The 14,046-nt window shown below is 39.5% G+C and overlaps 2 protein-coding genes across 2 annotated transcripts; both read left to right on the plus strand.

The window, feature by feature from the left end:
- Positions 1-4,243: 4,243 nt before the first annotated feature.
- On the plus strand, positions 4,244-8,180 carry LOC133712097 (uncharacterized). Its single transcript, XM_062138179.1, has 11 exons — positions 4,244-4,490; positions 4,874-5,038; positions 5,119-5,237; positions 5,840-5,914; positions 6,271-6,364; positions 6,465-6,524; positions 6,832-6,897; positions 6,989-7,087; positions 7,293-7,337; positions 7,543-7,645; positions 7,789-8,180. Exons 1-11 carry the CDS (start codon positions 4,368-4,370, stop codon positions 7,875-7,877), a joined length of 1,038 nt encoding a protein of 345 aa, XP_061994163.1. The 5' UTR covers positions 4,244-4,367; the 3' UTR covers positions 7,878-8,180.
- A 1,920-nt stretch (positions 8,181-10,100) lies between these two features.
- Positions 10,101-11,596, plus strand: LOC133710304 (protein DOS2-like). The gene has a single exon (XM_062136344.1). The coding sequence runs from the start codon at positions 10,192-10,194 to the stop codon at positions 11,443-11,445; it is 1,254 nt and encodes a 417-aa protein (XP_061992328.1). The 5' UTR covers positions 10,101-10,191; the 3' UTR covers positions 11,446-11,596.
- The last annotated feature ends 2,450 nt before the right edge of the window (positions 11,597-14,046 follow it).

Below are 14,046 nucleotides of genomic sequence, written 5' to 3' on the forward strand. Positions count from 1 at the left end.
CTGAGAAGACTAGGAATAGGAGTGTGATCACCGGTAAGAGAAAGAGAAAGAGAGGGAGAGGAGTTGCTCTTAGAGAGGTTTGCTCTAGAGAGAACTTAGATCATCTTAGAGATGTTGTTGTTGTGTTGTGAATGTGTGAATTGTGTTTCAATGTAACCTCTAGTTATAGGCTACCATGCCAACTACTTTGGCATTAAACAAATGAAAGTGGAGCACTAATTGGAGATAAGGGAGGTGGAGGTGTAGGTGGAGCACTAATAGGAATGATGAATTTGGGAGATAAGGGAGGTGGAGATGGAGGTGGAGCACTAATAGGAATGATGAATTTGGGAGATAAGGAAGCACTTTCGGCTCCTTTATTCCTTCATGTATATCTCCATCAGAAATTCAGATTCTGGCCATGATGTCTTCATAAAAAATGTTCCACTATGAATCTAGATCATGCTGACCAAATTTCAGAGCTTTCTTCCATGTGGTTGGGCCGAAAATGCTGCTGGACCTCTTACAGGTCCAGTTTTCCAGTTTTGCTTCTGTAGAAAATTGGGCTGATTGTTTGAAAGCCTTCCACTCAAAAAAAGCTCTTGCACTCTTCATAAGAAATGATCCTTGGGCTGTCTAGAATGGATCTGGAAAGTTTCAGCACATTTCGATTTCATTTGGTTAGTCTGTCACCCCTCATTCCTTGTCTAGCTCGGTTTTTCCTAGCCGAAGTAGGAAAATATGCTAAAGTTGACTTGTCATACTTCCATAGTAGGCTTTATTTAGCCTCTAAATATATATTTTGAGCTTGTCGACAATATATAGCTTGAGCCACTGATATTGGCTCAATTTCTCCAAGACGTGCCTTGTCAGGCCAAAATGTTCATTTTGGGTCCAAACAGTGTCTTTTTAGTTGGTTCTGGTTTTTGGGTTTCTGGGTTTTGATGGCTTTGGAGGTTTTAGATGAGCTCACCAAGTCAAGGTGATCAGAAGAGCCTTAGCTTCATTAAGGATGACGAATCCCAATCCTTAGCGCTCGTCCCAACTATGTAGTAGATGGACAATTATAGCTTCCGTTTACAAATGAACAACAAAACCCAGAAAAGCAAAAAAAAAAAAAAATAGAAAGAGCCAAATCCCCAAATCCCTCCTCTTATGGTTTGCACATACCGCCTGATTCAGGGCTGTGTTTGTATTCAATCTCCATCTGTTTGCTTGTTTGGTTTTTGCGGCTATCAGTCTCTAGCTCTCTCCCCTTCTCTCGACCCCCGTCTCCTCTCACCAACTTCATCCTTGATTTCTTCGCTATCCACCATGCCTCCATATCCATAGTACCTATTGGTACTCCTCCACGGCCAGCCGGTTCGACGACACACTCTCCGGCCAAGTCCACTACGTCTTCGATAAGCTTCAAGTGGTTTGTGTGGTTGTAGATTTTTTTTTTAATAAAGGGCTAGTGCGGCTACCCTCAAGCCTTGATTAATGAAACTATCGAATACAAGGGGGGACATTAAGCCTAAACTCCTGATTACAATAAGCATCTAGAGAACATCCTGAAATAATATCATGTGTCTCTACCAAACAATTGTATTCAACTAGGCACCAACTAGCAAAGAGCGCACTACTAGCTGCTCTATTTGCTTTGACATAGCGGTGACATAACGGAAAGATAACTCGATATGTAACCTGATTACAATGTAGCATAATTACCATACGCACAGTTTTCCTACTATGTTGCCGCCGGAGGATAAATCCGACGACACTTAGTCTCACCCTGCCACTAGGAGGCAGCAACCATTTGACGAAGCAAGGAACTCGCCGCCTACCTAGAGCAGACAAGGCACATTGAGTGCATACATAGACATATAGCCCAACTAGCCCTACATGAAAACTGTAGGGACTTATTGCTCGCAAAAAGCGCCACCAAATTAAACAACATAAAAGAAAGGGAAAATTCCACAAATGGTCACTCAACTATGACTCATTCGACACTTTGGTCACTCAAGTTTCAAATATATCACTTTGGTTACTCAACTATTACACTGTCAATCACTTTAGTCACTTTGTTAATTTTTTTCTTAAAACAAAATTATTTGCCACAATATTAATGATATTTTCATCCAACCAATTGTGAAAAATTGAGAAATATGTATTAGAAATGATTGGGAGAAGTGATTAAAGTGAGAAAAAAAATACTTCTTGGGTGACTAAAGTGATTGACAGTGTAATAGTTGAGTGACCAAAGTGATATATTTGAAACTTGAGTGACCAAAGTGTCGAATGAGTCATAGTTGAGTGACTATTTGTGGAATTCTTCCTAAAAGAAATAACAACATTAAAGTAAAAATAAAAAACTGCCAGGTCAAAGCCCAAGAGATGAGCCCAAACCCACAGACCAGCCCTGATTGGGCCCAAATTCTGAACTCAGGCCCAAACCCGAGCACCAGCCATTCTGCCAAGAAAGTGAAAAGACCACAGCCCACCATCGAAGCCTGTCTCCAACCCAACACGGCCACCCCCGACCTGCTATCTTCTCCACTGCACGACCACCTCAGCCATATCAAATCCAGATCGCGCCAGATCCTTCCCCATATCAGAATCTTTCCCAGATCGAAACCAATTCCAACCCAGATCGCACCACCAGGAGCACTCCAGATCAGACACCAAAGAGATTGGATTAGCCACGGCCGCCGGTCCGAACCTAGCCACGCTGCTACGCCACGCCACCACCCCCGATAGCCGCTGTGATCTCTCCCATTCCTCACCTCACACACCGTCGCAATCTCCTCAATTCAAACGATCAATCGAGGAGGCCAGCCTCACACCCAAGCAGGGACGACAAAGACCTGTCCGACAACGACGAAAAGGCTCGCCGCCGAACAGGGATGAAGATCTCTTTGTTTTCTTCAGGCGCGTGCAAGCGCGTTCTGTATTGAGTGATATATTTTGTGGTTTTAGATTTAATAAACCCTGAAATTTGGCCTTATATGGCTTGATTTAGAAAAGAAAAGAAGAAGAAGAAGAAGAAGAAGAAAACAAAGAAAAAATGAATTAACAAAAGAAAAGGGTAAATCGGTCATTTTATCCTTTTTTGGGGGCTTACGTGCTTGCCACGTCAGCAAATAGATGGAGCCGTCACGGAATTTGGACGGAAATATCACATCGATATCAATATAAGACTTTAGGTATTATATTGGTATGTTTGAGAGTTTGAATATCAAATTGGCCTTGAAACAATAGTTTAGGGACGATTGCTAAAATTTTTCTCATAAATAATTTGAAAATTACTATTTTAACCTAATAACTTTTTAGGACACGCAGAAGCAGTTCACATGTGCAAAATGTCATTTCTAATGTGATGATGCAAATGCATATATTTTTTTTTGATTGAATAGATGCAAATGCATATGTTGCGACATTTTTACTTGCTGAGTTTTCATCGCTTTTATATAAAAAGGAAAAGTAAAACTGGTAAATTAACAAAGAAATAATATGCTAGATTAGGGGTTCGATACTTCGATTCTCCTCCAACGTAACTAAAAAAATAAGAAGATAACATACTAACATAATATTTTTCTTTTTTATCACATGATTGTGTCTTGCTATACATCTAATACATGCGTGCTCTAACACGTAACAACTACAAAGAAGAGAAGAAAGAGTAATTTTATATATACAACCTTTAATCTATATAAAATTTAATCCCCCAATTGCTTGCAATATAAAAAGTCATGTGATGCCCAGTACCAGTTGGTTTAATGGCATAGTCTCTCCTTTGTAAGTTGGAGGTTGTGAGTTCGACTTACAAAAGAAAGACTTGTTGTGGTATTTGAGTTGTTTATCTTATTAAAAAAAAAAAAACATGTGATAAAAAATTATATACACCACCTCAATTGCACCTTGTATGTACAGTTATACACCACCTCAATTGCTTGCAATCTTTAGCTGCCAATGGAAAGGTCTTAACAAAACAAAGACCCTCTTCTTCATTTCGACCGGGTTCATCCCCTTGTAACCATGGATGATTATATTAATCAAAAGGTAGTTTGTTCTGCATTATTTTATTATTATCCCAAGTTCATTTTGATAAAAACATTCTTTGTATTTCTAGTTTCCTTTTTGGTCGAAAGAAAATGAATACATATTCAAGAAAATGCCGAAAACAAAATTACCATATCCGTCACCTTCACATTTTTACAACACAGGTGTAAAAAGTGAGATTGAAGCTGCACGCTGTTAACGGATCCGCACTGGCACGAAAAAGACTGGGGCTCTTTTCACAATCGTCCTTCTTTCACCAACCTCACAGCTAGCAGCTGTAAATTTCTTCCACAGAGAAAGAGACAGAGCCAGAGAGAGAGAGAGGGAATTTGATTCCCCCATCGATCATGTCGTTCTCGTTCTTCAAGCCGTCGAGGCCCAAAACCCCTCAGGAGGTCGCCAAGGCCATTCACGACAGCCTCACAGCCCTCGACACCCAGACCGTCGCCGAAGTTAAAGCCCTCGAAAAGGTCTTCCTTTATTTCTCACCCTCTTTGCCTCTCGCTGTTTTCGTTCCCAATTTCAATTCTTTCATCTCAATTTACGTTTCTGATGCCTAAAGCTATGTTCTTGCTGTGAATTTGCTTCTTCCATTGTATATAATTGATGTATTCTACTGTGTGGGAAAGTGCGTGCTTGCTTGGTTTGTGGGGGTAATGTGGTTTAACATTTACCAGTTGGGATTGTCAAGCAAGTTAGTTTAGTCTTGAGTGTTGACATTTATGCTTAGAAGTGCTTTTGCAAGTCCAGAGTTGTGCAACCATGTGCTATTACTAATGACATGTTACGAAGCTCGATAAAGAGTGCATTAGCCTGATTTTTTCCTAAGAAGATGATTTACTTTTTGTGACAGGCGTTGGAAGAGGTTGAAAAGAATTTCGGGATTATGAGATGTATGCTTGTCGGAGATGCGGAGACGGAACCTAATATGGAACAAGTTTCGCAGCTTGTGCTCGAGATATGTAAGGAGGATGTTCTTGCTCTTCTAGTTCACAAGTTACCTATACTGGGATGGGAAGTAAGTTATGGTCATTTGTCTCGTACTATCTGGCATATGAAACATTTATTGCACAAGATGACATAGTCTCTTCAATACAGGCAAGAAAAGATTTGGTCCATTGTTGGTCCGTGTTATTGAAGCAAAAGGTTGAGGATACTTATTGCTGCGAACAATACATTGAGGACCATACTGAGCTGCTAGACTTTCTGGTCGTGAGGTGCGTTTTGTAATGTTTTTGTCAGTACTACTGTATAAAGTATAAAGCTTTTTCTTCCCATCCATTTGTTTGTTCAGGTTTGAGCTGTATATATTAGGTTGATCTCTCTCTCTCTCTCTCTCTCTCAAATATGTGGAGAATTGGTGTGGCTATGTTTAATTTAGAGTTGTCCTGAGGGAAGGTGATCAGAATGCCACTGTGTGAGCTGTGTAGCAATTATGTTGTTGTTTGTATTAGAAAGAAGGGGTAATGATGATGTTCTTGCAAGAAAGCTGATGGAATAGGAGTTCTCAAGTATAGGATACTGAAAGTACATATTACAATACTAAGCAACACACAGATTCTAAATCGGCACACCTAGAGTGATCTTGTCCAAATTCTAGAATCTTGTCTCTATTAACTTCATTGCTGTTTTTTTTTTTTTACTAGAAGTTTGATGCTTTCATTAGTTTTAAGTAAAAATGATGGACTGATGCATGCAGCTTATTATAGTGACCAGCAGCTATGACAAACAGAAAATTGATTTAGTGCTGTATACTTGTCATCATTCTTTTTCATTTGGTTTAACTTTGCACGGCACTTATTGATTCTTTTTTAAACAGCTATGATAACAAGGAAATTGCCTTAAATTGTGGAGCTATGTTGAGGGATTGCATCAGATTCCCTATTCTTGCAAAGTAAGACATTTCATCATTTTTCCTCCCCTCACCCATATTGGTTGTTGGATGTCAGTTCATTCTAGAACCCATTCTGTTACTCCTCGTAAGAGAAGAAAATTTTGAATGATTGCCGAGTACATGTTTTGTTTTGCAAAGATGTTGAAATCATCCAAGTTGACCTAAACACAGCATTTGGATGGGGGTTCATTCAAATCTGACCAGCCACCCAACTCCTCTTTTGAATTTGCGTTTCTGTCACTAAACAGATATAACAATAGCTGATACCGTCCTCTGCTCTTTTTTAGTTTACGCTTGTTCTAGATGGTGAGCAAGTGTCTTTTATTCACACTTTTGATTTTTGTAGTATTTTTCAGATACATATTGGAGTCTGCAAGCTTTGTTTTGTTCTTCAAATTTGTGGAGTTGCCTAACTTTGATGTAGCTTCTGATGCATTTTCTACCTTTAAGGTAAGAATTTTGAGCTTCTTTGATGTTGTACCTATCTGAATGTCACTCACTTTTAGGTCCCAATCTTTCTTTCATACATCCCTGAGCTAGTTCTTGGCAGGACTTACTTACTAAACATGGAACGGTGGTATCTGAATTTTTGACTGCGCACTATGATGAGGTTTGCTCGAACTTTGTCTTAATATATTTTTCTGTAATAGTCTAGCCAGTGGCAAGTATTGCTGCATGGTTTTTAATATGATTATCTTGATTGAATATTCTAAACCTAGGATTTTCCTTGGCCAATATGCATCTTGGAGGACAGTTTGATAATCTGAATGTGTTATTCTGGGGACAAACTAAATCTAAGACCCTGATTTTTACACCTGCATGGCGTAGGCAGTGAAGATAGCTTTCTTCACTATTGTGTAGGTAAATATGTAGTGCTTTTAATATTCAGCTTGTCTGATAGAAACTTCTTGTTCCAGTTCTTCGATCTGTATGAAAAACTGTTGACATCTCCTAACTACGTGACTAGGAGGCAATCTTTAAAGGTCAGTTATGGTTATGCAACTTTTTGAGTTTGGTTTGTTATTCTTTTAATCCATTACATTTGCTAATGATAGAAATTGTTTGTTGATTTAGCTTCTTACGGATTTCCTATTGGAGCCTCCAAATTCTCATATAATGAAACGCTACATTTTAGAAGTTCGGTTCTTGAAAGTCATGATGATGCTGCTGAAGGTATTGACTTTCTTTTAGTCCTTATCACTGTGCTATTTACATTTCCAACCACTGGGTGATACTATACATTCAGTTGTTGCTGGTTGGGTTTTTGTTTACACCCCATAAAATTAACCAGCTTTGACGTATGATGTGTGCTTGGAAAATGAAGTTTTTGATTTTGTTTCTTTTTTGTGTTCTCATTGTTGCTATTCATTACGAGCAGGATTCAAGCAAAAACATCCAGATTGCTGCCTTCCACATTTTCAAGGTGCTGGCCCCCCTCATTCTAACTTTCTTGCCACTCTTTTGGTGTATTTTGTATGTCTGAATGGGTGTGGTTAGAATATGGAGTTCTTTGTGGAGGCTGTCAGTTGAACCACCATGAGAATGGCATGTTTGAGTTGAATGTCAAGATTCACACTGTCTCTTAGTTCCTCATCTTTCTCTTTTTTTTTATTTACTTGTTTTTGCAGGTCTTTGTTGCTAATCCTAATAAGCCTCGAGAAGTCAAGGTTATTCTGGCTAAGAACCATGCAAAATTGACGGAGTTGCTCCAGAATCTTTCTGCTGGAAAAGGTGATGCTTTTCTGGCCATGTAAATCAGCTGTAGTTGAATGTGATTGAGCTCCAATTATGAAAATCTCATCTCTGTATTTTTCTTTTTGGGTCAGTAAATCTCATGTCCTTGTTATCGTTGCTGATTTATGGTTTTCTAGCAGGTGATGAAGATGACCAATTTGAAGAGGAAAAGGAGCTAATCATCAAGGAAATTGAATTAGTAACCCAACAACCTAATCTTGGATACTAGTTTGTGTCTCCTAGTTGCCTTTCTTCCCAAGTCCTATATTCGAATTTTAATGCTTTTACTGTGATGATCTTCTGACAAACGCTGTTTGCCAACAAACAAGGAGATAAAAAGGAATTCATAGAACAGGATGGTTTCAATGCACTAGCAGGAGTGGATGTATCAAGAACTGTATCCCCTTGTGATCTTGTTGAATTAAAAAAGAAAAGAAGGAAATTCTTTTCGATACACACATTATTGTAAAAGTGGTTGTTATTCAGTGATTTTGAGCACTGTATGAGTCATACTCAGTAGTTACTTGTTCTACAGGTTTTCCATTTTGAAGATTTGTCATTACTTGATTGATCAAACACATCCATCAGATCGGAGAATTTCCACTTGATGTGAGATGGACTACATCAAAGGTTGGTTATTGCAGTTGGCCACAATCTATACGAGTATGATTCTCAGAAACCTGCAAAAAATCAGATTTACTGACTGAAGATGGAAGGTTTATCAGCAAAGGTACGGATGAAAGGTTCGTTGGTAGAATGTGCCATTTTTTTCGGAGAATTGGTTGCTAAAAGTGTTTAATAGCGCATAAAAATGTCATCAGAAGTTGATGGCTTTTTCAAAATGCCATTGAACGCCTGAAGCGACGATTGTCTGCAGCTAAAAGGCGACTGGTTTGCCAGATTCAGCTTAGAATGGAGATGTTATGAATTTTCTTTTTGTTTTCTTTTGTTTTGTTTGATATAGTAACTTGCTCTAACATAACAACCCTTATCGGCTAACAAATATTCTTTTGCATTGATCACAAGATACTATTCCATGTGACAGTAGCTTCGATGTGAATAGCCAAAAAAAAAAACTTGGAGCCTCGACGCAACGTTCTAAGGTTCGGTTGTAGATCTAGATATTACTCCATGAGACAATAATTTTTTTTTTTTTTTTTGAAGGGAAAGACGACAAACTTTATTAATAAGAACTAATTATTACAAAGGATCTCATCAAGTGCAGGAGGGACAATCCCACTCCAAGACACTTGCAACCCTGAAACAAGGGCACTACTAGCTAGCTTGTGAGCAATCTTATTAGATTCTCTATAGACATGGCAGAAGAAAGAACCAGCCATAGAAATCAATGCCAAAGAAATGTCATCTATAATCCTCCCAATCTCAGAAGTATCCTCTCCAGCTGCCTAAACAACCTGAACCAACCGTAGACAATCAGACTCCACAATGATGGGAGTCAGCCATGAGACAATAACTTGGATGTCAATAACTTAAGAATTTGGAAATTTATGAGTAGCAATTCCAACTTAGTTTGAAGTAATTCAAAATATGAGAAGTCATTAAATCATCCAAAAATTGAGAATCTAAAGCATTGTGGTTCTTATGTGAAAATATTCTTGACAGCCTCTCAGAGACACGGTTTATATGAGTCATTGACTAAAGAACCTTGATATCGACCTCGACCCCAGCAGGTGGGCAGAGTTATTGTTGGTACAATTGGCCTAGACGCCTAGTAGGTACCTTCCTGTGATGGTTTGGCCAAAGGTTTGGTACCATGGGTTCCGCAAGGTCTTTTCTCCTACCATGGTTGTTGGTAGGGTTGTGTTCATGATTATTGAGTTGGGTTGATTTGGGCATTAGTAAATGAGTGGGACTGCTCGAAACAGGACATCCGTACCGGTCGTCGGCATATGGTAATAACAAACCCATAGATTAGGTGACTCGTTATTTTAACTCATTGCTTAACCAACGTTCCTCTTGATCACTGACAATTACATCGACTAACCGGACGTTTACTTATTTGCCTAAATGATACTAATTAAATCGACGACAAACTGTAGTGCCCGATCCTTTATTTTTTTAGAAATTAAGAACTTTATTTCATTGAACTGAGATTACAACTAGTTTTTTTTATCAAAGAAATATTCCTACATTTACATATGTATTAAATTCCTAGCCCCAAAGAAAGGAAAGGTCGTATTGACACGAATATGGACTATATGTATTAAATATGTATGACAAAGATGGGTGCAATTACGTTAATTATTTCGACTCTATGCATTAAATATGTTCTTAACTTAAATCGCAATTTAGGATATTTATTATAAAAAGTCACCAATCTAATATTGGTAAATAAAAATAAGAAATAAGAAATAAAAATAATATTTATTCTCGTTACGCCACCAAAAAATAACTCCCTATTTATATTTGATAAGGAGAGCGAGGACTCCCGACTCATCTTGGACTCTAATATATAAATATCTCGCCACCGCCGGCCTTATTCTGATATATTCAAGTTTCACCAAATATCAAACCCCCCTCCCATGGATTTCTTCAAGTCCGTCTTCTCCGACGATCCCGATCCCTCCGACGACGACTCTAACTCACTCACCCAAAACGACGCCGTCGCCGCCAGCCACGACCCGGAGCAAAGTCCGCAACCGGACTCCGGTACCGGCGCGTGGAGCTTCGGGGGTCTGATGACGACGCTGGCGACGAGGTCCGAGTCGGTGCTGCAGACCTACCGCCGCGATCTCGCGGAGCTCGGGTCGGGGCTGAAGAAGGAGACGGCGGTGATCCGGGAGGTGGCGTCACGCGCCGTGAAGGAGCTCCCTGCTAAGCTGGATGTCGGCGCGTCGGTGGCGCAGGTGTCGCTGGAGTCGGTCGGGCAGGCGATCGACGACATCGGAAGCAGCGTGTGGAAGTCGACGGCGGAGATCATCTCTCACGGTAGGGAAGCTATGGCTGATGATATTGAATCTGATAATAATTCTGAAAATAATGCTAGTGAGAGGAGATTGAGTAGCAGTGGTAGATATAGTAGGTTTGAAGCTCAGGTTAAGGCAATTCAGAGTAATATGAATACTTACTTGGAGGAACCGGAGGATTTGGAGAGCTATGGAGAGTGGAAATTAGGGTTTGTGTTGGAGGAGAAAGCAGAGGAAATTGAGAATTTGATGAAGGAAAATGGAGTGATTGGTGAGATTCATGAGGAAATTGTGCCTGTTAAGGTTGACAATGGGAGTTTCTGGAGTAGGTACTTTTATAAGGTGCATAAGTTGAAGGAAGTGGAGGATGCTAGAGCTAAGCTTGTGAAGCGTGCCATTTCCGGTGAAGAAGAGGATTTGAGTTGGGATTTCGATGACGATGAGGACGAGGAGAAGAAGAAGAAGAAGGAAGAGGGTGATGGGTTGGAGTCGGAGGCTGGTCCTAGTGGGAGTGTGGAGTTGGAGAAGGGAAACCAGAGTTCTGATGATGCTGTGGGTGTTGAAAGTGTGCCGAGGCAGTCCGTCAGCAGTGACAAGTCGGAGGCGAAATCAGAGGGGAAGACGGATAGTGGCGATTCTTGCAAAGAGAGTGATATTTCGATTGTATCGAGCCAGCCGTCAATGCCAGGGGAAGAAGATCTAGGGTGGGATGAGATTGAAGATATTGGAAGCAGTGATGAGAAGAAAGGGGAGGCTGTTGGGAGCACAAGTAGAGTCGATTTGCATAAGAGGCTTAGTGCTGCAGAGGAAGAGGAGGATTTGAGCTGGGATATCGAAGATGATGATGAAGATGATGCTATTAAATCATGATAAGTTCTCTATGATAATTGTTCATTTGGTTCATATAGTTTACCACGTACATAATTGTTCTCAACATATGTTCTTTTCAGTACATAAGTGATTGCATTCACATCAATGCCACATTTTATAGTTCAATATAGAAAATTTGGTTTCGTGTCAATTCACCTTAATGCATTCCTTGCACCCTTTTGAATTTCTTGTCTAACATGTTGGTTTTTTTATTCTCAAGCTAAATTTAGATGGTTTGCCATTGTTCCACTGTGATTAACAGACTTACAGTTGGAGCAAAGGAAAAAGATCATGTCAATTGATTCTTTGCTCGTTGATCTATGTTGAAAGTACTTATTTACTTCTAGTTTGTGGATGAGTATCTCTGCCATACACGACTAACCTCATTTAGCTTTCCAGGGATCCTCGTAAAATGAATTATGATGAGCTTAATTAATGAATTACCAGAAGTAGTATTGATGAGCTTAGTTAATGAATTACCAGAAGTAGTGGCCAATGAATCGTATACTAAATATTCTGTCTCTTAAGTACAATCTAGTTAGTTGTTAGAAATTTTTTATTTTTTCAAACTATTTTTTGTTGTAGAAATGTTGCAAGTGGGTCATGCTTAAAACGAGAAAGTTTTGCCATTTTCAATCTCTAGTTTTCAGAACAAAACAAGTTTGGTAACAGCTTTCTGGGAAGAAAACTAATCTATTTAAAAACAAAAATTCAGGCCAAGTGAATGACAAGAAACTTTCGAATCAAGTTTGAAACTATCCTCGCCGGTTTCGTTCTCTCGCATTCCTCTCTAGGAAACCCACTACCTGTAATCTTCCTCACTGAATGCATCAAGAGGGAAACAGTCTATTAAATCAAGAAATCAATTGGAAGTAAATCAACTGAGATCCGGTGCCCTGAGACATCGGAATATGTAGGTCTTGGTCAGTTAGTAGTACACATGATAGGATTATAATGAAAAGCAACCTCTCTGTTTAGACTGATTGACACATCAACTTGCACAAAGAATGCTTTTTTGTATATGGACTCCCCAGGTAAATTGGATTACAGAGAACCACAGTTTATCGACGATATCGATCTTTGGTTTTCGGAACAGAGACAATGTGCATATGAAGACCTGTCATGAATTCCGGTGTAGGAAATTAGGTGAATCAGACCACACAAGAAGAAGAGTCACCCCCTAGCTCCAGCTGTTATGGGCATAAACCACATAAAGAACACCTTCCATAATATAGGAAAGTCATCTAAATCAGCATCTTCATTTGCTTCTCTTGATAACTACAACTTGCAGAAATCTGACACCCTAAAGAGTGTTTTTCTCTTTGAACATCAAGTTGAAAAGCTCATGAACATGTTGATGCTCCCTCCTCAGAGACTCAGAGAGTGCTGAAGATAAGCATGCATTGTGCTGCCTTTACCAGGATTTTGATTTCGGAAATGAATGGATATAAATGGAGTTTTGGATGATGAGATTGCAACTATGCGCTGCAAGCTCCTTTTATTATATCCCTGTGGACATTTCGAGAGGGGGTAAATAGGTAATGCAGGAGTTTTGTAGAACTAGATGGTATTCAGGAGTAAGGTTGAATCCAACTGTTGGTATATTCGTTGGTCGAGCTCCAAAGCAATGATCAGACCTCCGTTCCTCCATAGTCTTAAAAAGAAAGGTGAATCCATTAACACATAGTAGGACAAGAGTTTTGGTTCTCTGTTGTGTGACTGAATTTTCTCAATGAGCAATGAGCATGAAATTTTGGAGAGAGCCGAAGCATCTACTAGGAGGGAGGACCTTGATCTAATACCATAACTGCTTTACAAGTGATAATTTCGATATTACTTGTGGACCTGTGTACCAGATCAAGTACGTGGAAGTCATATGAAGATGACCCTTTCCATTGCATAATCCAACAGAAGAATTCTTAATCTTATTAGAGTACTGGTACAATAAACGTGCAACATTTCCATGCTCTGAAAATATTAACTGCAAAAGTGCCTCAAGCCCTTAAAAGCAAATTGCAAAAGAGCAGCAACAAACTGATCGAGTTTCCCATGTGCTTTCATGTCCTCTATATGACATAATAGCCATGGACTGCCACCCAAGAAGACCACAAAACATAGCTCAGGACATGACCGTTCGCTTCTGAAGAGGGTCTAAAAGGAGAGGAGGTGGTAAGGTACTAAATATACTTTGAGATATACATATGCATAAGTTTAGCTACATTTCTGTGTCGCAACTTTAGTTTTTCTTTCTACCTCTGGCAGTGGATGATTTGTAGGCAAATGTGGTCTATCTCTTGCATTTCTCAAACATTAACTACTCTTCTATTGATATTCCCTAATACTAGTAATACAGCATAGGTAAGTTCAAGGTTTTAGTTCTACTATGAATTTTTACACTTACATGGACGTTTGGGAAGGGGACAGAGCGGTCACTGGTTTATTCAACTCATTTGGCATGCTTACCGCATCCAGCGAAAGAGACGTTAACAAATCTCAAACTGTGCTGAAGGGAGTCATGATTTTGCTGGTTGCCGCATGCCTCCTCACAAATCCACAAATTCATCTGTGATGCCTATCTATTTTCTGGTGCCCATGTGCTGT

Source organism: Rosa rugosa, chromosome 5 (assembly GCF_958449725.1).
Source record: "Rosa rugosa chromosome 5, drRosRugo1.1, whole genome shotgun sequence".
NCBI classification, from domain to species: domain Eukaryota; kingdom Viridiplantae; phylum Streptophyta; class Magnoliopsida; order Rosales; family Rosaceae; genus Rosa; species Rosa rugosa.

Bases quoted from the DNA above. Each gene is read 5' to 3' on its own strand.
- LOC133710304 (XM_062136344.1), top strand. From the start codon at position 10,192: ATGGATTTCTTCAAGTCCGTCTTCTCCGACGATCCCGATCCCTCCGAC.
- LOC133712097 (XM_062138179.1), top strand. From the start codon at position 4,368: ATGTCGTTCTCGTTCTTCAAGCCGTCGAGGCCCAAAACCCCTCAGGAG. The intron at 6,525-6,831 runs GTTTGCTCGAAC...TTCTTGTTCCAG, and splicing joins TGACTGCGCACTATGATGAG to TTCTTCGATCTGTATGAAAA. The intron at 6,898-6,988 runs GTCAGTTATGGT...TTGTTGATTTAG, and splicing joins CTAGGAGGCAATCTTTAAAG to CTTCTTACGGATTTCCTATT.